The 24,493-nt window shown below is 31.4% G+C and overlaps 1 protein-coding gene across 1 annotated transcript; it reads right to left on the bottom strand.

The window, feature by feature from the left end:
- Window positions 1–13,291: 13,291 nt before the first annotated feature.
- Window positions 13,292–15,453, bottom strand: LOC145039330 (uncharacterized). The gene is made up of 4 exons (XM_078987401.1): window positions 15,410–15,453; window positions 14,475–14,935; window positions 14,132–14,247; window positions 13,292–14,050 (listed from the first exon to the last, which is right to left on the bottom strand). The coding sequence occupies exons 1-4, from the start codon at window positions 15,451–15,453 to the stop codon at window positions 13,292–13,294; spliced, it is 1,380 nt and encodes a 459-aa protein (XP_078843527.1).
- Between the last annotated feature and the right edge of the window lie 9,040 nt (window positions 15,454–24,493).

Here is a 24,493-nt window from a genome sequence, read left to right on the forward strand (position 1 = left end):
TTCATCTTGAAGCTGTGAAGAAAACGAAGATAAACGTTGAAGCCAAGCTCATAGAGTGAAGACTGAGATGATATATAGGCTACAATCCTAAGGGGAGTTTGTTGGGTCAAAAGAAAAGAAAGTTATAAACCAAGGGGGAGATTGTTGGGTTAAAAATATGTTTTATACTTTTTTTCTAAGCATTTATTGTTTTTAGTCTTAGGCCGAAAATAATATTTGGTTTATTTGTAGCATGGGCCAAAAACTAATGGGTTTTCGGTCACGCCTTTGTATTTTGGGCTTGGGTGTAGTCAATAAGTATAAATAGGGTGCAAAGGGGAGTGTTTTAGGAGGATAAGAGAGAATGGGGGGACCAAAACAAAAAGGGAAGCTATTGTTGAGGGGAGAGAGCTCTAGAGAGAGAAACAAGAGAAAAGTGTGAATTTTATGTAGTGTTCTTCATTCTTATCATCAATACATCATAGATTCATCAAGTTATTCTTCTTCTTCTCCATTCTATCTTGCATCATCCACTTGATTGGGATTCCGAACCATCAAGTGGATTTGATTGATACATCAAGCTATTTTTTTTGGACTTACAGTTGGTATCAGAGGTTGGATTGTATCATTCTTTTTGGCAAGATCTGGAGCATTTTTTGCATTTTTTCTTGAAGGATTTTACAATTTTGGATAGTTTTTGAAGAAATATTAGGGGTTTGTTCTTCGTGTTCTTCATAAAAATGACTTTTTGATCGAGTTTTGGGCTTAAAAAGGTGAAAAAAACGTGTTTTTGACGGTGTTCTTCATCGAACTGGGAAAAGTAAAGGTTTACAGTCGTGAACCCGTTTAACCTGCACAACATGAGGGATTTCGCCTAGTGTGTTAGTGTGTGTGTGTGTGTATATATATATATATATATAGAGAGAGAGAGAGAGAGTAAGAAAGAGTATCATATGTAGATGTATAGTTATTGTGTCAATGTGTAACACAATATGGTCAAATCATTTCAAAAATCTAGATAAGGATAGTTTTGTTATAGAAAATTATCTTTCCAAAATAATAGGCTAATTAATTTTTAATAGACCTAATCTCTCGCACTGTATCTTTAAGGTAGCATGAACCCATTTTTAACCCTAGTCGTTCTATATGTCACCACCATATCAAAAAATTATAGTGCCTCATAAGCCTCCATAGTAGTGGTAACTACCATTTCTCGATTACAATCGCTATCAAACAAAATCAGCACCACTAAAGAAATTTCAACCACCAACATGATGTTTAAACACAACCATCAGAATACAGTCAGGTTACATAGAAAAAAAGACAGCGATATCATAAACATTTTCCCTCACGTTCTTTTCTATCGTCCATCTGTGACGTTAACACCAGTAAATGAGATGGTTGCGGGGTTTGAGGAGGTAATATCTTCACCATTAGATTATACTCTAATTGATGTTGGCAACCACTTCACCAATATTAATCAAGTAATCTCTTCACCAATTTGATTCTTTTCGAATTGATTTTACCCAAAAAAAAGTTGTGAATCATAACTCTAAACAATAACTTTTTTTTTTTTCCGATTTTGCTAGTTTTTTTTTTTTTTTTTTTTTTTTTTTTTTTTTTTCTAATCCCATATCTAGTGGAATTAATCTTTTCTAAAATATTAAAGCTTTTGGCATGTAAATTCATAAGCACACAAGTTTGTTTTTTCATTTGCTTTTCTGAGTTAGTTTAAAACTTATAGTTGTCTATTAAATATTGTTGCTCTTGAATCATCTAGCGCATATGTTGGCTCCCATTTTCCGATTGGATTGGTGCGGAAAGATAATATCAAGAAAATAATCCTATGAACAATGATGAACAAGAATATGTCAGTAAAACTGTAATGGATAGATAGAGAGAATCAACATGTTACAAGAACAACTCTCATGGCTAGGGAGAATCCCCCAGCCAACATTCTCTCTAATCTATGTCTACGTGGATGCACTGATTAACAAATGACCACTAACATCCACTTTATCTACTCTCATACAAGGGAATAGAGAGCCTAATAAATCACTCATCATTGTAGAGCATTTTTATGCTCCAACAGGCTCCCCTTAAATGCTCAAAAAATAGTGAGGGTAATAAGCAATGTTAACAGGAAGAACAACCGATAGGCAGGCTTGTAACATCCCAACTCCCATGTATAATGTGACATCCACATTTTTATGGCCAGAAAAGACTGATTTTGTTTATGCTTTTGTAATAAAATCAGAGTAATCTTTCAATTAAAAGTGTTGCGGAATTTGTTCCCAAAACAAATTATGATAAGAATTTATCAAAGCATTTCTTAAAGAAATGTATTTTCATTTCATTACAAACTTGGGATGTCAACATCGATACAAATCAAAAGCATAAACAATACGATATAGGCCTTACAACATTTATTTACAACTACTGGCCTATAATCCAAAATCCATCGTTATCATCCAACCATGCTCTTGTTCCACTGCTTGTAATATAGAAAGCTGAGTGGGTTAGGCTTGGGAGTCTGGTGAACACATAGGATTTTCAACCCATGATAAATAAATTTATTAATTTTGACAACCAACAATAAATTTATTAATTTCATCAACCAACAATAACCCTAATTACGTGTTCCCATTATCCTCACTTTACGTCCCTAAACACCTATCATAAGGGACCTCGCCTAAGGATCATCATCGGGATGGAAAATACTGCTAAAGAGATTCCTCAGCCATATATGTCTGTAAGGAAACCATGAGGTGGATGGATTACATCGGTGAGAACATCATTCACAAACACCTATAGGTTGCGAGCCTGCTAGCGTTCCACTAGACTGCCTAGAAATGTCTGTGGTCGTCATCTATACTTCGCTAGATGACTGGAACATCGATAACTTCGAGGCCTCTCATCATTTTATTTCATCACACATCAACTATTTCATCTACCCATGTTTTTGTAGATAAAAATACATATACAGTTTAAATCATTTAAAACATGTATAAAACGTTCATCCAACATAGATATCAGGTAAACAGATAGTATGTACACATAGCACGGAATCTATATAAGATACTTCATATCTATGTGTAAGATGAAAGTAACTATACACTCACTTTAGTAGCATGACTGGATAGAATCTAACTAGAAACAGTCAGCGGTTCATGATCGTCGGGCTCGGGATGCGGAACGGCTTCAACAAACGAGCGAGAGAAAGATGTGTTTTTGTAACCAGAACAAAGAAGGCGATCCTTATATTTATAGTCAAACATTTGGACTCTCACATCGTGAGAATTCATTTCTCACATCGTGAGCCATGGATGATCACCTCGTAGCTTTGCCATCCGCGTTCTAGGCTTGCATAGTGTCAGTTTGACTCCTCACGTCGTGAGAAATCCATTGCTCACGTCGTGAGCTTTTAACTTATCATCCCGTAGACTTGCCGTACATATTATAGCTTTGATATGTGGAATTTTGACTCCTTACATTGTGAGTCCAATCAGATTAGGCTTTTTGACACGTGTCATACTCTCAGACAGCTACATCTTCGGAAGGCCGTAACATTTGTACACGAGCTCCGTTTTTGACATTCTTTATATCCACGCAAACGTGGAGACATACTATACAATTTTCATTAAGAATCCTAAGGCTAAAAAGTAATCTATCATAAACTCTTTTTTTACGACTCCTGATGTCATGTTGGTTTTGTCACAAAACTTCAACATGTCATAACTTCTTCGTTATAACTCAGATTTTTGCGTTCTTAATATCTACGAAATCCTTGTTACGACCAATATAACTTTCTTCATAGATATCAGGTTTATCTAATATTTTATTTTTGACACTTATTTTTATCCTTAATTTAGTATATCATCATAATTAAGTGTAAAGCACATAAATTCACATAATACTCAAATAATTCATTTTTATTACTTCAAAACGAGTTATAATGGCTGACCTAGACTATTACATCATCATTAATGCATAGCCTAGAAACACGAGCGTTATATATAATATTTAATTAATTTATATTTATTTTGTCAGAGCAACTCGACGAGTTGGAGGCCCCAACTCGCCGAGTAAATAGTTAAATGACCGCTTGATTTTTAGAGTCTACTCGATGAGTTGGAGGACCCCCAGCTCGACGAGTAGGATCTGAGAGTGAAAATCCTAATTTTCAGGGCTTGTGCCTTATTTTAAGGACCTTAAGCCTTCATTTCCGCCTCCTTTATCATCTTGACACACTGAGAGAAACCTTAAGCAATCTGTATTCACCGTGAGAGAGAGAAAGGCTAAGATTTATGTGTTCTAGTGCATTTTAGGAAGGGGATTGTAGAGCAAAAAGGCTTGGAACTAGAAGAAGCCTTTGGATATGGTGTTCTTTCAGTGTTAGCTGCCATTTGGAGGTAAAAAGCTTTCACCTTGATCATTGTTTGATTAGATCTCATCACTAGGTAGTTTATGGCCATTTCCATCCTTTCTTTGGGTCCTTAAGTTGTTTGAGATTTCCATGGAGTTGAGACTCTAGATCTGGACAGTATGAGGTCCCTTGGGCCTAAAGATCCAAGCTTTATCAAGCTATTGGCCAGCTTTCATGCATCAAACCCTCTATAGAGCTTGTTTTGGCATTTTGAGCCCTAGATGCCATGCATGGATGTAAAGCTTGCAGCTTTATGTGATACTTCAGCCTTAGAAGGCTAGATCTAGAGTATGCAGCCTTAGTTCTACTTAAAAATGTTTGAATGATAGAATGGAATGAAGGGACTCAACGAGTTAATGATCCAACTCGACGAGTTGGCCAGGGTTTTCCCCGATAGTCTGGACGCGTTACAACTCGACGACTTGGTGGGACAACTCAACGAGTTGAGTTGGATTTTCCCGATACTTCAGAGAAAATGAAGGAACTCGATGAGTCACATAGATGCACTCAACGAGTTGGGTCAACATAGATTGTTGACTCGAGTGTTCACTTCCATTGACTTTTAGGGTTTGGTCAAGATATGAATTATGGAGACCATGGAGGGGTACAATGGTCTTTTACCCAGAAGGGGTTAGCCTAACTTTTTAGGGTTGTGGTTATAAAGTGTTAATTAAAGATGATTATGATACATATGCGGAGTCTAGACCGTTCGTGGGGTATGAGACCTATTTGCTTACTTACAAGGTGAGTCTTCTCACTATACTTACCTGAGTGGCAATACTATGTTATGTGATATTATGCATCTTGTCTTTGTGATTTATGCTCTCTCTCTCTCTCTCTCTCTCTATATATATATATATATATATATATATATATATATATATATATATATATATATATGTGACATCCCCAAAATCTCGGCCAGAAAAGACCGGCTTCATTCATGCTTTTTAAACATTTTCAGAGTAAATCGTTTTAATTTTAAAAGAGATGCGAAATTTGTTCCCAAAAACAAAACATGATAAAATACATATTTATCAAAACATTTCGTAAAGAAATATGATTTCATTTCATAATCAAAAGTCGGGATGTCATGTTCCGATACAGATCATAAAGCATAAACAATAGCATTATAATTCATTCAATAAATATATACATATACAGACTTGTAAACAAAACAACTTGATGATTCATCCATCTTAAGCTCTTGCACCACTTCCTGTAATACAAATAAACTGAGTGGGTCAGGCTTGGGAGCCTGGTGAGCATATAGGGTTTTCAACCCACAATAAATAATTATATTTAATTCAACAATCAACAATAACCCGATTACCCATTCCCGTTATCCTCACTTTACGCCCCTAAAAATAACATCTATTACAGGGAACCTAATTCAAGATTCTCATCGGGACGGACATTACTGTAGAGGGGCTTCCTCAACAATAAGTGTCCTAAAGGCAACCATGTGTGGGATAGAGTACACCGGTGAACACGTCGTTCACAACACCTAGAGGTAATGAGCCTGCTAGTGTTCCACAGGACAGTCTAGAATAGTCCGTGGTCGTCATCCATACTCTGCTGAATGACTAGAATAACACCAATAACACCGAGGCCTCTCATCTGTTTATTACACACAAATTATCTACCCATGTTCTACCCAACATATTAGTAGATAAAAATATATATTTTTATACATTGTTTAAAAACCTGTATAACATGCTTTAATCAGTACATATTCCGCATAACAGATGAGGCATACACACATAACACGTATTTCATAGAGAATACATCAGATCTATAAGATAGAAGAGAGTGAATATACACTCACACGTATAACAACCAAATATATACACATAAAACGTATTTTATATAAAATACTTCATAATATTGCGTTGGAATGAAAATGACTACACACTCACTTGATCAGAAGATGATCGGGCAGCACTACAGCTTGCAGAAGAGGTGTTTCTTCGTAGATCTGGAAGATCTTCTCAAAAAACCGGCTCCTCGCGGGCAGCGCTTCGGCTCGGGAATAACACTCTTCGGGATCCTCGGGGCTTCGGATCTTACTTCGGGGCTCGGGAATATTACCGGGGCTTCGGGGTATAAATGGCATGCAAAACGAGGCAAAGACTAGAGAGAGAATGAAGAAATTGTAAAAGAAATGAAGCTGCCTTCGTACCCCCCCTTTTATAGGCTGAGCCTCGGGGTTACGCTCGGCGTAACTCTGGGGTACGCGGGGCGTACGCCTCGGGTTGCCGTCATCCCTTGCGTCATTGGCCTTATACGTCATCGCTTATGACTCCGAGTACTCGAGTGGTACGCTGGGGGTACTTCGGGCGAGTCCGGTGACTCCCCTCCGGATAATATCAAAATTTTAAATTAAAATTAAATATTAAATATTTAATAAATTTCGAAATTTCATATCTCTCTCATACAAACTCCGTTTCCGACGTTCTTTATATCCACGCGTAGGTGAGACTACGCTCTACAACTTTCGTTTAGACTCCGTTGGCTAATTTTGACTTTATTTTTATTATTTATTTTTAGGAGGTCGGGAGAGAAAAATTTCGTTATAAATTCATAACTTCTTCGTCCGACGTCCGTTCTTGCCTAACTTTCGCTACTAACAACGAGATCTTCAATTTTTGTTTAGATTGCTTCGGCTAAAAACCGTTCGATCTCAAATCGAGTATTCGGGCTGCATACTGCCTCGTCGAAACTTCAGAAAATCATAACTTCCTCATACGAAGTCAGATTTGGGCGTTCTATATATATTCGGAAACCTCGTTTCAACTACTACAACATTATTCAAAGATATCAAGTTTATTTTACACTTAATTTTTTACGCTCATTTTATTCTTAATTAATCATATTACGTAATTAAGCAATTAAGCACGAAACACATAATACTCAAATAATACGTTCTTATTATTTCAAATTGGGGTTACAAAGGTTAACCTAGACTATTACATTGCTAAAAATGGCAAGCCCAGAAACACGAGCGTTACAATATATATATATATATATATATATATATATATATATATATATATATATATATATATATTATTTTGTGCCTTACTGAGTTAGGACCAGAGGGTCTTCACCGAGATACAATACTAGATGGTCCAGTCCAAGCTGTGAGACCAGAGGGTCTTTATTGAGAAACATGATCGGAGGGTCCAAATCGAGTCGTGAGACCGGAGGTGCTCACCGAGAAGCATGACCGAAGGGTCCATGCCGAGCTATAGGCATGAGAGACTTATTATTTGTGTATGTTGTATTTTGGAGGAACTCACTAAGTTTTATGCTTATAGTATTGTGTGAAATGTGTTTCAGAAACCTCTCAAGATCACAGGAAGGCGCCAACTTGATCATACACATCAATTAGAGATTATGTTTTTGAGGATTCTAGGATATTATCAAACATTTGTTGACTCGTGTTTTGACAACTTATACGTTTTGTGATTTTTTAGAAATGTGATATTCGGTTTTATGTGATATTAGGTTTTATGTGATTTTAAAAATGAAAATTTTATTTGAAAATTCAGAGTGTTACAAGGCTTTGATGCCTAAATATCTCGGAAGAGCTGAAGCTTTCATGATCTCGGAATCTAGCAATGTGATATCTACTATCAAAGAAAATATAAAGGAACCCAATATATGAGGAACCCAATCTCTGAATAAAATAATGAAATCACAATCTTCGAATGCGATCAGTCCCTAATAACCTATCATGTTCACAGTCTCCCCCTGAATTGTTGAACCGAAAGGCACAATGTCAAATCACAAAACCTCTTCAATATTCCGAACTTGAGTGAAAATGAACTAAAAACTCTCTGAACAATAACCTGCTGATAATGTAAAGCATCCCAAAGTAAAGTTCGAATAATAAATAATATGATTCGGCAGACATGGTCTAGTAACGCCAAAAATTTGATCGGGTGATAAAAAATAATCATCACATCACATCGCCAAAATAATATTCGTCTTCAAAGTATCGCAAATCCAAAAATAAGAAATCATAAAATTTAGTCTAGATGCAAACCCAAATGCGACATCCCAGCTGAAGATCAATAATTGTAATCTGAAGAACATCTAGTAATGCCAAAAATTCGATCTGTAAAGAGCAAAAATCAGTGCCACATCACAATATGAAATCGATATACATCTTCAAATGTCTCTGTTGTCAAAAATCCAATAATAAACTCAAAATAGATGCTCATGATTCTCCCCCTATTTTTGATTGATCATGCAATAAATATAAAAAATAATCATGAAACCGGGCAAGAGAATATGTTAGATATGATGGAGCGTCGCACGCTCCCCCTTGATGTGAGCATATACCCGTAAAAAAGAGGAGATTATTTTTTGGGTCATGGGTAGACTTGGTGATGTATTGCTGAACTGAACAAACAGTGTAGAATATATATGATAAAATCCCGCTACTGAAGAGCCATAATGTTGAACCGAAGTGAGCCATAATGTTGAACCGAAGTGATACTGATAACTGAAATGCAAACCCGAACTCCCAAATCACAATCACGACTCGTTAATCAAGGTAAAAAAGGAACTGGTCTAAACCTCAAATCGGTATAAATGATGGTCCGAGACCATATGTAACCAGTCCGAAGGAAGTAAAATGAAAACCTCGGAAAAGATCCAAACCTCAAAAGCATTGTTGACCAAACAAGTTTTCCGAATGAAATTATGTGGATTTGAATCTCTGAAGCATATAAATCGGAGGTTGCAAATGCGAGTTGCTTGGTAGGAGGAAGAACATACAAATAATAATCTTTGAAATAAATATGTCTTCACTCGTAATCAGCAAGAAGAATGAAATTTTAAACCATGAGGCTAAAATTGGTGTTAAAAAATAGTGGGTTTTTTAAAAAAAATGGTTTTAAAAAATAATGGATGTTAAATAAAATTAATTAGGTAAAAATTTAAAAAAAATTAAAAATGTAGTCTTGGACAAAATGAGTCCGAAGTAAAAAAAAATTGGTTTAAGATGGATCTGAAATGAATAAAAAAAATGGTTGGAATCAGTTGGATCCGAGGAGAACAGGTTCAGAAGTGCTTGCCTCGTAAGGGAAGGTATCTCAAAATATGGATCTCAGACCATATATCCAGATCGATTGAATCCATGGAAATTCAATAAGTGAGTAGGGTCTTTGGAAGGTGGAATACGAGGCAGATGGTTCGGTATGGAGGCAGATGTAGGAAGGCGAGTTTCATATGAGGATAGATTCGAGACAGGTTGGAAGGTTCAGATGGGAGGCATGTACTCTAGAAGTAATGTGTCTCGGACAAGAGTGCTTCCTCGAACAACGAGGTGTTCACTTCGGAAGATAGATTCGATGCAAGGTGAGGTCCGATGCGAGGTGAAGGATTCGGATGTGAGCAGTTTCGGAATGGGAGGCATCATCAGACATGTTACTTTTGCCATTAGTCAACAATAGACGACAATATATGTCAATGCATTAAATGCAAAGGGGCTAAAGACTGAAAATCTCATAAGTTGTCCGTTCCCTCATGTCCCTCACATGTAGAATTCAACAAATAGGACAAGAGATGTTTCTCATCACTAGAAAAGAATTTAATGCTCCAATGATCCATAATTTGAACATGCATGCATTATATGTACTTACATCAAAGAGAAGTTGTACCTTCAGACAAACACATGCATATAGAATTTGTATCACTCACTTGATCAACTTGTACACTCCGTAATTAATATCTAAACACACTAGAATTTCACTTCTTCCGAACTCCATACCTCTGATAGAATCTTTTAACCCATATAAATATTTTTGTCATTTTTCAAAACAGTATTATACATGGGATAAAAAAGATCTAACACCACATTTTTAACAAAGAACTTCATCTTATTTAACATAAATAAATTTCTTTATGAACTTAGATTTAACAGTAGCAAAAATGTATGAATAAGCACACCATATTTCTTATTTTTGAAGCAACGTCACCAATAAAAATAGTAAAATACTCACATAAGATTTTTCAATTGCGAAGGATGAGAAAATCTTCAAGAATGAAGAAAATCTTCAAAATAATAAACCAATAAGGATCGTTGCCTTGAAATAACGAGTTAGATCTTCAATGTCTCACTCTGATACCAACTGTAGGTTCTCATTTTCCAATTGGATTGGTGCGGAAAGATAATATCAAGAAGATAATCGTACGAAGAGTGATGAACAAGAATATGAGTAAAACTGTAATGTCTAGATAGAGTGAATCATCATGTCGCAAGAACAACTTTCATGGCTAGAGAGAATCCCCCAACCAACACTCTCTCTAATCTTTGTCTACATGAGTGCACTAATTAACAAATGACCGCTCACCTCTACTTTATATACTACTTTATATACTCTCATATAAGGGAATATTTTAGCCTAATAAATCACCGATCGTTGTAGAGCATTTTCATGCTCCAACAATGGTTGTATTCAAAGATTTGTATATTATTTGGAATATTATTTTATTTTCATAGGTCAAATGTTTGATGAATTGTCCAACTCAACCGCATTGTAAATAAAATGTACTGTGATCCAGTTGATGTTATGGTTTGACGCATATGCTGAAAGAATGGGGATGGATTTTTTTAGGATGCAACCTAGGTAAAAAAAAAGATGTTGATGTGATTTTGATGAAAATGAAATGAAAGTTATTTTTTGCAAAAAATGAATGTATTATTTTGTGAATGACTTTATTATTCATATTATTTCAAGATAGAAAATTTTGTACCGAAAACATGAACTATATTTTCCATGTGTTCCTTCTTTAATTTTATCATTTTTTAGAATGTCACATCTACAATTTTAATTTATGTTTTATTATTTACAGAATGTTGCTTATTATTTAAAGATTTTTTTCTCAATCTTACCGGAATGTTGTTTATTATTTCAATAATTTTATGAAAATGGTAGATGTACAATTGTAATTTAATTATGTTATATCCTTATTTTCTTTTTTTCATTCTTACAAGAAAACACATCTGTAATTAAGGAACGTTAATTATGAAATAAAAATAATTACTTATGCAAAACCGTGTTTCCCAAAATATATGTAGACATTCTAAGTTGATGACACCTAAATTGACCATTTTTACCCATTTACAACCGTTTTAGAAAAAATAATTAAGAATAACTATACATTTCATTAGTAGTATTATTTAAAGAATCATCATAATTCATTGATCAAATGGTTATGATTTTGTTACATAATGACACAATATATATATATATATATATATATATATATATATATATATATATATATATATATATATATATATATATATATATATATATATATATATATATATATATATATTCAGGTTTATTTGAAACCATTCTAATTTTCTGAGACCGTGAGACCAAATTTAAAAACAATTTTAAAATGCAAAGTAAATAGAAAAATCCAAAAATTCTTTTTTTAAATATTATATTTGAAACTTGAATTAACCAAAAAAAAAAAATTAAAAAAAATTATGTTTTTTTTTTAAACGTGAAATATTCTAATAGAATATTACATTGTACATATTCTAAAAAATAATTTTAAAATGCAAAATAAATGAAAAAATCTAAAAACTCTTTTTTTAAATATTATTTTCGGAACTTGAATTAACTAAAAAAATTAAAAAAAATGCATTTTTTTTGAAAAATACATGAAATATTCTAATAGAATATATTACACTGTACATATTCTAAAAAATAATTTTAAAATGCAAAATAAATGGAAAAATCTAATTTTTTTTAAAATATTATTTTCGGAATTTGAATTAACTAAAAAAAATAAAAATAATAAACAAAATAAAAAATAAAAATAAAAAATGCGTTTTATGATCTCACAAAATTAGGCTGTCTCACATTAACCTAACTATATATATATATATATATATATATATATATATATATATATATATATATATATATATATATATATATATATATTAGAAATCTTCATTAATATTATATGTCACCTCACATGTTACATGTCAACCTATTAATTCTTCATTTTAACTGTTAAATTGTAAATTTTAAATTTCCCATTCTAATTACATTAAATTAACTAGATTATAACCCGTAGAAACCACGTGATGTATGTTAAAAAAAATTATGGACCAAAAAATTAATAAATATAAAAAAGCATTTGATTGTGGATGGTAAGTAAGTACAACTTTATTTGATAAATAAAATAAACATAATAATTTAACATAGGTTTATAAATACTTCCTTGAACACAACATTAGATGTTTTATTAGTCAAATTACCATTCTTATCTAAAATCAATAACTTTCTCTGCTCTTTACTTTGGATAAAGCAACATAACTGACCATGTAAGAAAATCGGTTCTCGCAAAAACAACCCAACCTTTTTCAACAATCGGCCCTAATTTTTTTTTTTTTTATGTTCATAACAAAACAAACCTCTATGAGAATTTGTCTCCTTTTGAACTTGTATGGAATTTTGTTGTCTGAAGGTGTTAAAGACAACATTGAAATAAAAACTCGATGTCCAATGTTACTTCAAGTTTAGACCACTGTTTCTATGACGCGATTACCCAATGATACCAAATGAAGTCTAGTACCATTACATAACCCATTTTTCTGGTCGATATTTCTTAGTAACATAGCGGAACATCGACCTTTAAAATCAAATTATGGTCTGGCAAACTGAAGATTTTAAGTCCATTTAGAACATCAAGTGAATATAAACCCTCATCAAACTGATTATAAATAAACTTTGTTTGGCAGATGCTATCTGAACTAAGGTATTCTTTTTCTTCTCTAGGAAACAATGAAAGCATACGATTGTTTATTTCTTGAACAACTTCATTTTTCGGTGCAAGTATTGATCTTTCTTAAAAATATTTTGGATCGTTCAAGATGTCAAGAAATGTTGGATATACAAACTCAATTAATAAACCTATAGGATCAGAAGAGTGAGTAATAAGAATATCTATAGGAATATAAATAACTGCATCACCATCATTAGAACCACCAACATTTCCCTCTCCTATATCCAAGAATCCTTTTGCAAATAACCTTGTTTGTTGTATTTCAGACGGATCTTTTCCAACAGTCAACCTCATGTTATCCGTTAATTTTAAAACTTTACAATTTGTCCATATATATGAAGAACTTAACGACACATTGACAATTTCTTGTCTGCTACCATTAGAAACAACTAATAGAATCTGTCTAAAATTACCTCCAAATATGATTACTTTACCTCCAATTGGGATATGTGAGTTGCTAACATTACCAAAACATAAAACATCCCTTAAAGTGCGATCCAATGCTTCTAATGCATGCTTAAGAACCATCAGAGCTTCATCCCAAATAATTAGCGATGTTTGTTTTAATAATTTGGAGGCATTACTGTCTCGATTTATAGAACAAATAGAATTTTCAATAAGATTTAAAGGAATACCAAAGCGAGCAGTTAAAACAATTTGTCCTTTAGATCTGATAGTTGTTGATAAAGTATTCCAAAGAAAGGTTTTGCCTGTTCCACCATAACCATAAACAAAAAACACACCTCCTTTATTATCTTCAATTGCTGCCATGACATCCTCAAAAACACCTTGTTGTTCATTTGTTAATGAAACAATAAGTGTCTAAAATTCGTTTTGAAGACTTGTGATGTCATAAGATAGCTCCTCGGCAATCAAACGATAATTAGAAGAAGATACACAAACAAAATCTAGGTGAGGCATGTCTGTGGAGTTCTTGAGGGTGGAATTGTTAAGAAGTAGAAATGATTCAATCTCAAACAAATTCAAGTTCTTCAATTGATGATCAGTAAGGGATAAATCTGTACAATGGTAAATATATACTTAGAAAAAAAATACAAATATTTAGTTTATATAAAAAAGGTTAAAGTAATAAAAGATAAGTATTATACTATGAGACTTTAACCGGCGTCGTTGATTGTAAAGAATACTGACTAAAAGGTATTCTCACGTATTTTCCTAAACGAATTTTGGTCCCCCCATACTATCAAAGATCAACATATTGAAAATAATTATTGTATTTAATAACTAGTAGTTGAATGGCTTGCTTCGTTAATAGCTTCAATGTGCTCCCTATCATTGTCTAGAAGCCCTAAAGCATAACATGCATCTCTAAAAGTAAGACATATTTCTCGATTTACAATTTGGATATCTTTAAAAGATTTTGGACCTCTGAACTTGTTTAAAAGAATTCTTAAGAAATATGCTTCACCAAGTTTAGGTGAAATAGCATGAATTCTCCCAATTGAAAATCCATTTTTCCTTATTTTCCATTTCCTTGATTTAGGTATCCACACAAACTTTGTAGGGAATTCAACATAAGTAAGATTTCGGGCTTGTTTATAGATCTTGTTACACTCAAGCCAAGATGTGAACATTGAAGATGCAACAATCGGTTTGTCAAGGATATTGTCGATATCATCATCTGGATCATAAGTAACTTGTTGTTGACCAGGAAGATGAAAAGGAAGCCTAACCACAACTGTATACCTATAATAAATATCATAACCAAAAATTCTCCATGATGCTTCACATGCATATATATATATATATATATATATATATATATATATATATATATATATATATATATATAGGTAAAGGTTCATTTGAGACCACCTATATTTTGTGAGATATGGGGACCAAATCTTAGCCCTTGATTAAATTTGAGCTTGTGGCTCATAAAAAAAGGGATTAACATTAATTAATCTAGCTGATGAGTTAATTAGGGGTAGATTAGTCAATAGGTTAAATTTAAGATGATCAGGTTAGCTTAATTTTCACGTCATCCAGAAATCATCTCACTTGTTCCATTTTCTACCAATTTATTCGATGAAACAACATTCCTTGTTCTTCAATTCAATTTGATTGATATTCTATCTCCAATCTTATATTCTTTCAACCGATAATCGATTTGATTTGGACATTGATCGAACGATGCTAAATCATAGCTTTTAAATTCACGATTTTTTGTGTTCTTCAAGTTCATGTTCTTGATTCCTTTTCATCTGTAATTGATAAGCTGAGTGATTTTGATCAATTTTAACTTTGTGATCATCGATTTCGGTAGAGGTTCAAGTGTTCAACGATTTCTACTAATCTTCATCTTCAACAATTGTTTACGATCTTTCAAGTCGTGAATTTTACTCAACATCATGAAATCGTCAATTGATCAAGGTTTGAGTTTTCATCGATTTCACTGTTAGTTGCATATAACATATTCAATTTTTAACCTATTTCATGAATTGAATCATCAAGCTATTATCGATTTCTCCAATTTTATATTTGTATGATTTGTGATTTCAGCAATCAAACATCATCTGTTGTTGAGACATCCAATTCAGCAATCAAAGATCATTTGTTGTTGAATTTGTTTGAGCTAGAAAACAATTTAATCTATAATATGTTATTTGACAATGCATCATCTATTTCATTGTTTGTTTTTTAACTTTCATTCAATCATTATGTTTTTCAGCAATATGTCATCTGTATTCTTTTGATTAACATCATCTATTTGCTTTTCATTAACATCATCTTAGTGATAAGTTCATGAGACTACATGTTATTCTTATTGAATATTGTACATACATTGATATATCAATAATGATAACAGTTTTGGATGATTTGGATATGCATGACATCGAAAACAATCATCTCGATGAAGAAAATCATCAGTTCGGTTCTACTGATTCAGAGATTCTTCATAACGAGGAATATCAATCGGAAACCCAAGGTAATCATTGCTTTCATTGTTAGTTGCATATAACATATTCAATTTTTAATGTAGTAACAGTTATGTATGATTTAGATATGAATGACATCGGAAATGATCATTACGATGAAGAAAATCATCAATTCAGCTCTGGTGATTCAGAGATTTTGCATAATGATGGAAATCAATCGGAAATCCAAGGTAATTCTGTTACTGATATCGGTTATTCTTTATAGAATGATGTTGGTGATAAGTTCATGTTACTGCATATTATGCTTATAGAATAATGCACATATAACATTGTGGTTTTTTATGATTACAGTCATATGAATGCAAATTATTCTGATTATATGTTAACATGGTGGTATATTCTTTTTTTTAGTTCAAAGTGACAATGTTGCAACACAATATGGCTCTTGCAAACAATTCATTGGAGCTGATGGCTCTTTATTTTGGATTCCAAAGGTTGAAGCTAGTTGGATACCTACTGTGGGTTCAATTTTTAAAGATATCAAAGATGCTATTAAGTGGTATAAAGGATATGCATTAAGATCTGGTTTCGATATTAGAAAATCAACAGAGAGGAAAAAGAGTGGAATCACAACTTCGAAATATTTTATATGCAATAGAGGGGGATTGCCAAACACTTCTACCTTAGACATTATTAGTGATGATCATAACAAGCAATTGAGAAATAGTAATTGTAAACGCACAAATTGCAAAGCTTTTGTTGCATTCAAAGTTATACCACATTTTTCAGAAGTTTACATGTGGCGCTTTGAACAACAACACAACCACAAATTGATCAATCAAGATTGTATGCATCTTTCAAGAGCTAAACGTCAGTTGAATGTTGTTGATCAAGCTTTTATACATAAGCTTTTGAGTGAAAAGGTGGGGTCAACTACAACATATAAGCTAATGTGCGTTATAAAAGGAGGATGTGAATTTGTTGATGGACTAGAGATAGATTGGAAATTTTTTACAAGGGATATAAATTGTCACAGCGGGGGCACTGATGAAATTTTTTCCAGTTTTGGGTAAACCAAACACTTTATGAATTTTTTCCTTTGTGATCTTTATTCTTTTTCCTTTAATCAGAATACTGTTTGTGCCTTCATCATAATGCTTAAGCACAAAATGGCAAAGTTTTAAGGGAATACTCTTAATGTTGATCTTCAAAAATGCTTTAAATCCCATCCGTTTCACCCAATCTTTTTGTTCTAATGTCAAAGAACTTACAACATCTATCATCAATCCAGGTGTCGATCTAGTGTTTATTGAAGGCAACTCCTTCAATATATCTTTCACAGTCTTTTGCTCTTTCACGGTTTTTTGTTTCTTTATTGCTGCACGATTGTCCCCACTATTCCTTTTCCTTTTTGCTTCTTTAATCTTTATCACTCCTTCAACATATTTTCTATCACCGGTTCTCTTTATTACATAGATTTCTTCATCAGATTCAACATCTAATTCATTACATCAGTCATAGATGTTAGTAACCCCACAAAAATCCAAAAATCATATATCATTTAATTACAAAGTAATATTCCAAACAAAATATTATACATATACACTTATTATATCAGAATATTCTATAAAATTTAATCCAAAAATACTATATCATCTAAGTAAATTGTAGATATTTATTCAAATTATATTATTTATAAAAAATTAAACTCAAATGTTGCAAAATCCTATATCAGCTAAGTAAAACAACAAAAATCAAGTATAACATGATTTATGATATAATAATATATAGAATGTGTAATATGAACCATAAATATTTCATATCATAGAAACATACTTTCACATCAATAAACAATAGAAAAATACTTTCACATCAAAATACCAAGAATTTCAGTTATGATCCATAAGCAATTCATATCAAACATAGTCTATGAAAACTATTCTTCAAAACACTCTAATATTCATATTGTTCCATAATATTGGAGTTGTAAAGTATAGAATCATAATGATGTAAAATGCTTCTGCTAAATCTAATTGTAAATGCATAAGCAATAATAAAAAATATGAATTTTACCTATATATGATATTCTTGCTATTAGAATAACATTAATACACAAGATATTATAGTACAAATACAATAATTGATGAAATACCTTTTTTTTCTTTGGCTTTTGCTGTTGCATCGACTGATTCATCAATAAGCTTCAATGATTTTCTTCTTTCAATTAGTCGTTCGGCTATTGAAGTTTTTTCATGAGTTTTATCCATATACAACCTTCTTGCTGTTTATTGTCATTTTCATAATCAAATTAGGAAATAATAATTGATTTATCATATCCAAATATCTAGAGTAACATTTAAAAAGATTCTATTAGAATAAGATTAATAGAACATAGAAAAACATTAATAGAATATAGAATATTTTATTGTAATACATAGAATAACATAAACAAATGAGATAAATATTTTATTAGAAAACATAGAATACACAATATATCATTTATTCTTTTATATTCTATTATAATACATAGAATAGTTTATTAAAGTATATAGAATAACAGAAACAAATTAGGTTAATAATTAAAAATATTCTATTAGAATAAAATTAATAGAATATAGAAAAATAATAATAGAATATAGAATATTTATTATAATACATAGAATAACAGAAATAAATGAGATAAATATTTTTATTAGAATAAATAATTGATGATGTACATTTTTTTTTCTTTTGATGTTATAGTTGTTAATTGATTGATCGACTTCGATGATTTTCTTTTTTGAACCAACTGTTTGCCTATTGAAGTTTCAACTTCACTATTTCTACCCAGTGTCATCATTTTTATTTTTGATTTTGTCATTCTTGCTATAATATTATCTGCATGAAATAATTAATGTTAAAAACAATTTAACTGTAATCTGTAATAGAAAAACACTTACATTTATTTCAAAATTATATTCTAACTCATCATAATACATACACACAATTACATACATACACATTAAAAACAGAAGCAAATTGATGAATATGTCCATTTACATAGTATTTTTTCCATCCACTTACCCTAGTGATGCTTGACTTAACCATGCATAAAGTTTATACAATGATTAAAGTTTTGTGTAAAAGAACAGTTAGAAGTTGAATCACATAGTAAGATGTCAAAAGTGGAATGATAACTCTCTATTTTATCAGAAAATGTAGAAAACACATATAATAACTTGATTGTTAATTACACAATTTAGTTTTTGTTTATGTGATGAGTTCTATACTTATTCAGATCAAGTTCTGAATTATTAGAGGACATAATATGCAATTGTTTAATGGAAAAACTTTATTATTCTTATTCAGACCAAGACCACCAGGACCAATACCATGAGAAAGTTTCTTTTCATATCTGCCTTGAAAGCACTTGTGTCTATTTCCTTTTTCACATACACACAAAATCTCAAAAGTAATAAATAAATGTGTTTGGTTAGAATCAAAACTGAATGCCCCTGCAAATAGATGAAAGGCTAAAGCTTTATTTATCATTAATCCAAAGAATCCCACATAAGAATGTATTAAATGTAATATAAGTAGGGGCATATTTTTCTTATAAATACATACTCAAACAACACAAAAACGCTCATATTCTCAGCTGTGAAGCCTTTGTCTCATTGTTTGTGCTGAGTATTTCACTAAGAAACAAGAGCCCGATGCCCTAATTATTAGTATGTAGATATGGAGACTGGAGGAACAATAGAAGTTCAATTCTCAAAGCTATATCGCCGTTTTCAAACGGACTCAAGGATATAAATGATAATTAACAGAACTATTGAAATACCTGGAATTTCTTGAGAAGTTCTGGTAATAATGGCATTTAGGTGATCTGATGGTGTAGATTCTGAAGCACGTGTTGATGTAGCCATTTTTGTTGATAAGAAATACTCGATAATAATGAAATTAAGTAAGTTTAGGGTTTTATTGATGTTATCAAGTGAAAATCGGATTCACAACATCGAAAAATGAAATTGATACAGGGAGAAATCGAAGATGACGAGTTCAAGAGCACAAGAAGTTAGGGTTTTGATGGAGTGTTTAAAACCGAAAATGATAAGAAGTTTTGGAAGTGGGTTTTGAGAATACAGATGAAGAAATTAAGTTTTTTTATTTTAATGTTCTTCCATCGTGTATAAGTATAAAATCTCAAAGTTATTACGTTTGTCCCTTTTTCGTCCCTGGAAAATAAGTCATAGTATTTTTAGTCCCTTTTAGTTTAAAAACTTACAGTTTGGTTCAAATATTATTTTAATTGTAAAATAAAATTACTTGATTACAAATATTCTAAAACAAATATTTTCATTTATTCTAAAATTTTACTTCTCCTAATAAAGACAATGTATTTTTTTTCTACAGTATACTAAAATTTTATTATCGTAATTTTTTTATTCGTGTAACATGATACTAAATCTAATTTCATTTATTCTTTTTATTAAAATATTGTAAAACAAAATTACATATTATATTAAAACGTTTTATTATTAAGTATTTTAATGAAACCAGAATAATCAGAATAATTCACATAAAAAAATTAGAATAAGCTTAATACAATATTAACAATATGTGTGTTTTAATCATTTATCATTTTACCAAACAATTTTTTAATCAAATAAATAGGCATCATCAAACAAAAAATTTAAACGCTATAAATCATTTACTATTAAGCAGTAAATATTTTATTAAGATACCAACTAACTGGTTTAAGCATATCATTTACCAAAATATCAATGGTTTAAGCATATCCTCAAACATAAGCATTTGAAAAAAAAAACAAAATAGAAAATAAAATGTATGTATGTAATAGGCCAATATAAGAAAATTTCAAAATTTCAAAATTTCTAAATTGTCTCTTGCTTCACTGCCTTCTTTCACCAACATACACCTAGTTTTCTTATCAAGTTTGGAAAATTCCAATGCTTCTGCAACATTTAATTTTCTCTGCTTGTTGATTTGATGGTTTGTTAGCTTAGAAACATAAAATGTACGCAACTTTGCAATCTTCTTAGATGTCCTAACACTTTCTTCTCCCAGTTCCACATCCCATTTTTCTTCTTTCTCACCCATGTATTTTTCCATATGCCTCATCAAAAATATACTATCATCATTTGTCTTAGTTTTTGTTTGTCATGCCATTTTCATTTTCTTTTGCTTCATAGATTTAAACAAAGAAACCTTATCCCGCCAATTGTTGTCCAAAAACTTTGTAAAGTACATTTCCTGCAATGCATATTAATAAAATACCATTATTTTTCTAAAATGATAACTATATTAAGTAAATAAATCTTATAAGAATTTAAATATTATATTTTATATTCTAATCAGAATTTATTTACTAATACAGAGTGGTTTTTTAAAGTAAACAATTATGATTAAAATAAAGTTTTTAGATTTATGCAAGAAACATTTACCACAAGTTTAGGAATCTCTCCATAGACATCTTCTACTTTTTTGGTGTATCTTATGTTATCAATGATTATATGTTCTCGATTTGTAAGGTTGAAAATAATACAATAAAAATGACCACGGTTGTGTATTGGAAAAAACACTTGTAGTTCAAACATAAATACAAATGAATTTTTATAAATTTTAATATGAATATGTTATCTTGTAATCAAAAATACATACCAGATTAATAGAATTGAAATCCATTTTTCTTTTGATGTCATATAAGTAATTGTTTACAGCCTCATCAAAAAGTCGGGATCTTTCAACGAAAGGTATTGAAGAATCCAATAATTTTTCTGTTTGTACATATAGAACAATAGAAATATTATAATACATTATTTTCAATATAAATATGACATTATTGTTCTTTTCTTATCAGAATATTAAATGAAATATTTTTTGTAATTAGGATAATAGATTAAATGAAATGCCTTTTTATACTATATTATATTCTAATAAAATAATATATGAATTGTTTTTTAAGGTAAGCTGGGAAACAATGAATGAATCGGATTTTAAGGCGGACTTCAATAGTATAGTATGGGACTCCAAAATTGTTGTCAATGATTTTGAAATAAGATGGGATGCATTAATGGTAAAATATAAGTTGCAAGACAATAAATGGATGAAAGATATGTTTAATTTGAGAAGCAGCTGGATTCCAGCCTATTTTAAAGAGGTACCGATGTCAGGTCTAATGAGAACAACTTCTCGGTCGGAAAGTGAGAATTCAGCATTCAATAGGGTATCGCATCATGGTTATACGTTAACATTCTGACCCTTTTTCCCTTTCTCATCTAAAATATGCTCTTCATTCCTTTCTAATTCTCCATCTTCATCATTACCCTCAGAATTATCACCAGTTTCTGCATCGTTCATTAGTTGGGTTATTTGAAGATTAAAGGAAGGAAATTCTGAATTTTCAAATGTTAGCTTTTTTGGAACATGAGATCTGACAACTGGATTTTGAATTGTATTTGAATATGGATTTTTGTTTGAGAATATTCTAAGCAAATCCTCATCCATTTTTTCTGTGAATGAATCAGACCAAGTGGAAAAATCAATAGATATACCTTTTGGATTGTGTTTTGGTGTAACAATTGAGCTCTCACCTATGTTGTCTCCAATCACCTTCTCTACAATATTCCCCTTCCTAATATTCTCCCCCACCAATCATTTCACCACCCTTAACAAGATTTTTTCTCTCAACATTGTCTTCTAAATTCTTCTTTCCAATAGTCTCGTCTATATTATTCACCTCTAAAGCCAAATTTATTTTGTCATCAACATTTATGCCTTCAAATTCTATTTGTCTTTCTGGATTATGCGGATGTCTAATCGTTTCCTCGCCAATATTATTCTCAAAACCCAAATTTATTCGGTCATAAACATTCATATCTTGATCTTCTTCTTGTGTTTCTTCATTCTCTGGAAACTTCTGTTGTAATGGTTTAACAGCTAAAAATGCAACCAACTTTGTATTCATTCCTTCATCTTTATCATCATCAGAATCAGAAATGTTTGTTTTATTAAGCTCTTCATCTCTATCTGCTTTGACTTCAGTTCTCTCCTTAATAGTTTCTGATTTCTCTCGACTAGAAAAAAGTGTAGTTGAAAATATGTCTCTAAACTTTCTTATCATCTCCTTCGCTCTATTGTCTTCAGGGAACTTCGATAGACAATGAAAAATAATATCTTCCATATCATTCTTTTCAGTTGAGACATTGTTGAAATTTTTTTCATACTCCTGGGAAAAAAAGACATTAGAATATTTTTCTTATATTAAGTTAGGATATAATTAAAATATATTCTAAAACATAATTTAATAATATATTCTACTTAGAATATACCTCAATACGTGTGTCCTGATTCTCATTCACCTGATTTTCATTCTTCTCACGTTCTAAATTTGAACTTTGTTCAATTAGATTCCCAACCACAAATCCACCAGCTTCAATCTCAAAAGATTGTCTTTCCTTCAACTTATCTGCTGTCCACATCGTAACTAATGGTGTTTTACGTTCTATTTTTTGGAGCTTGTATTCAATTTCATCACAGTAAATTAGCTGCATTATTTCAACATCATATTAGATATCCATTCTTTAGAAAAAATAAGTATATGAAAAAACATACCAATAGCAACAACATCGGGCCTCTATAATAACACTTGGGGTTGTCTGGATGCCATCTACCTTTTAAATTTTTTACACAATACAACAAATATGCACACCAATCGATTTTAGAAATGTCATTTACTTCAACAAGTGCTCTAACTGGAACTAAGTTGTTTGTCCCCATATGAATGGATTCTGCAAACGTATTAACAAATAAAACTATGAAACCCAACATGAAATTCATATCCACTTGTTCGGATTTTTGAATAATCTTGTAGTTCGTTGCATTTTCCTTCCGTCTTCAAGTTCCTTCATCCATCCATCAAACACTTAATGATCTTCACTAACCTTGTCCAAGTCAAATAAGCTTTTTCCAGTTTTGGGTAAACCAAACACTTTATGAATTTTTTCCTTTGTGATCTTTATTCTTTTTCCTTTAATCAGATTACTGTTTGTGCCTTTATCATAATGCTTAAGCACAAAATGACAAAGTTTTAAGGGAATACTCCTAATGTTGATCTTCAAAAATGCTTTAAATCCCATCCGTTTCACCCAATCTTTTTGTTCTGATGTCAAAGAACTTACAACATCTGTCATCAATCCAGGTGTCGATCTAGTGTTTATTGAAGGCAACTCCTTCAATATATCTTTCACAGTCTTTTGCTCTTTCACGGTTTTTTGTTTCTTTATTGCTGCACGATTGTCCCCACTATTCCTCTTCCTTTTTGCTTCTTTAATATTTATCACTCCTTCAACATATTTTCTAT

This window comes from Lactuca saligna, chromosome 4, assembly GCF_052625555.1.
Source record: "Lactuca saligna cultivar CGN05327 chromosome 4, ASM5262555v1, whole genome shotgun sequence".
Classification (NCBI taxonomy): domain Eukaryota; kingdom Viridiplantae; phylum Streptophyta; class Magnoliopsida; order Asterales; family Asteraceae; genus Lactuca; species Lactuca saligna.

Bases quoted from the DNA above. Each gene is read 5' to 3' on its own strand.
- LOC145039330 (XM_078987401.1), bottom strand. From the start codon at position 15,453: ATGAAAAGGAATCAAGAACATGAACTTGAAGAACACAAAAAATC. The intron at 14,936-15,409 runs GTGAATTTAAAA...TATTTATTATAG, and splicing joins CTTGAAGAACACAAAAAATC to GTATACAGTTGTGGTTAGGC. The intron at 14,248-14,474 runs GTTATTAAATAC...ACCATTGTACAG, and splicing joins AGCAAGCCATTCAACTACTA to ATTTATCCCTTACTGATCAT.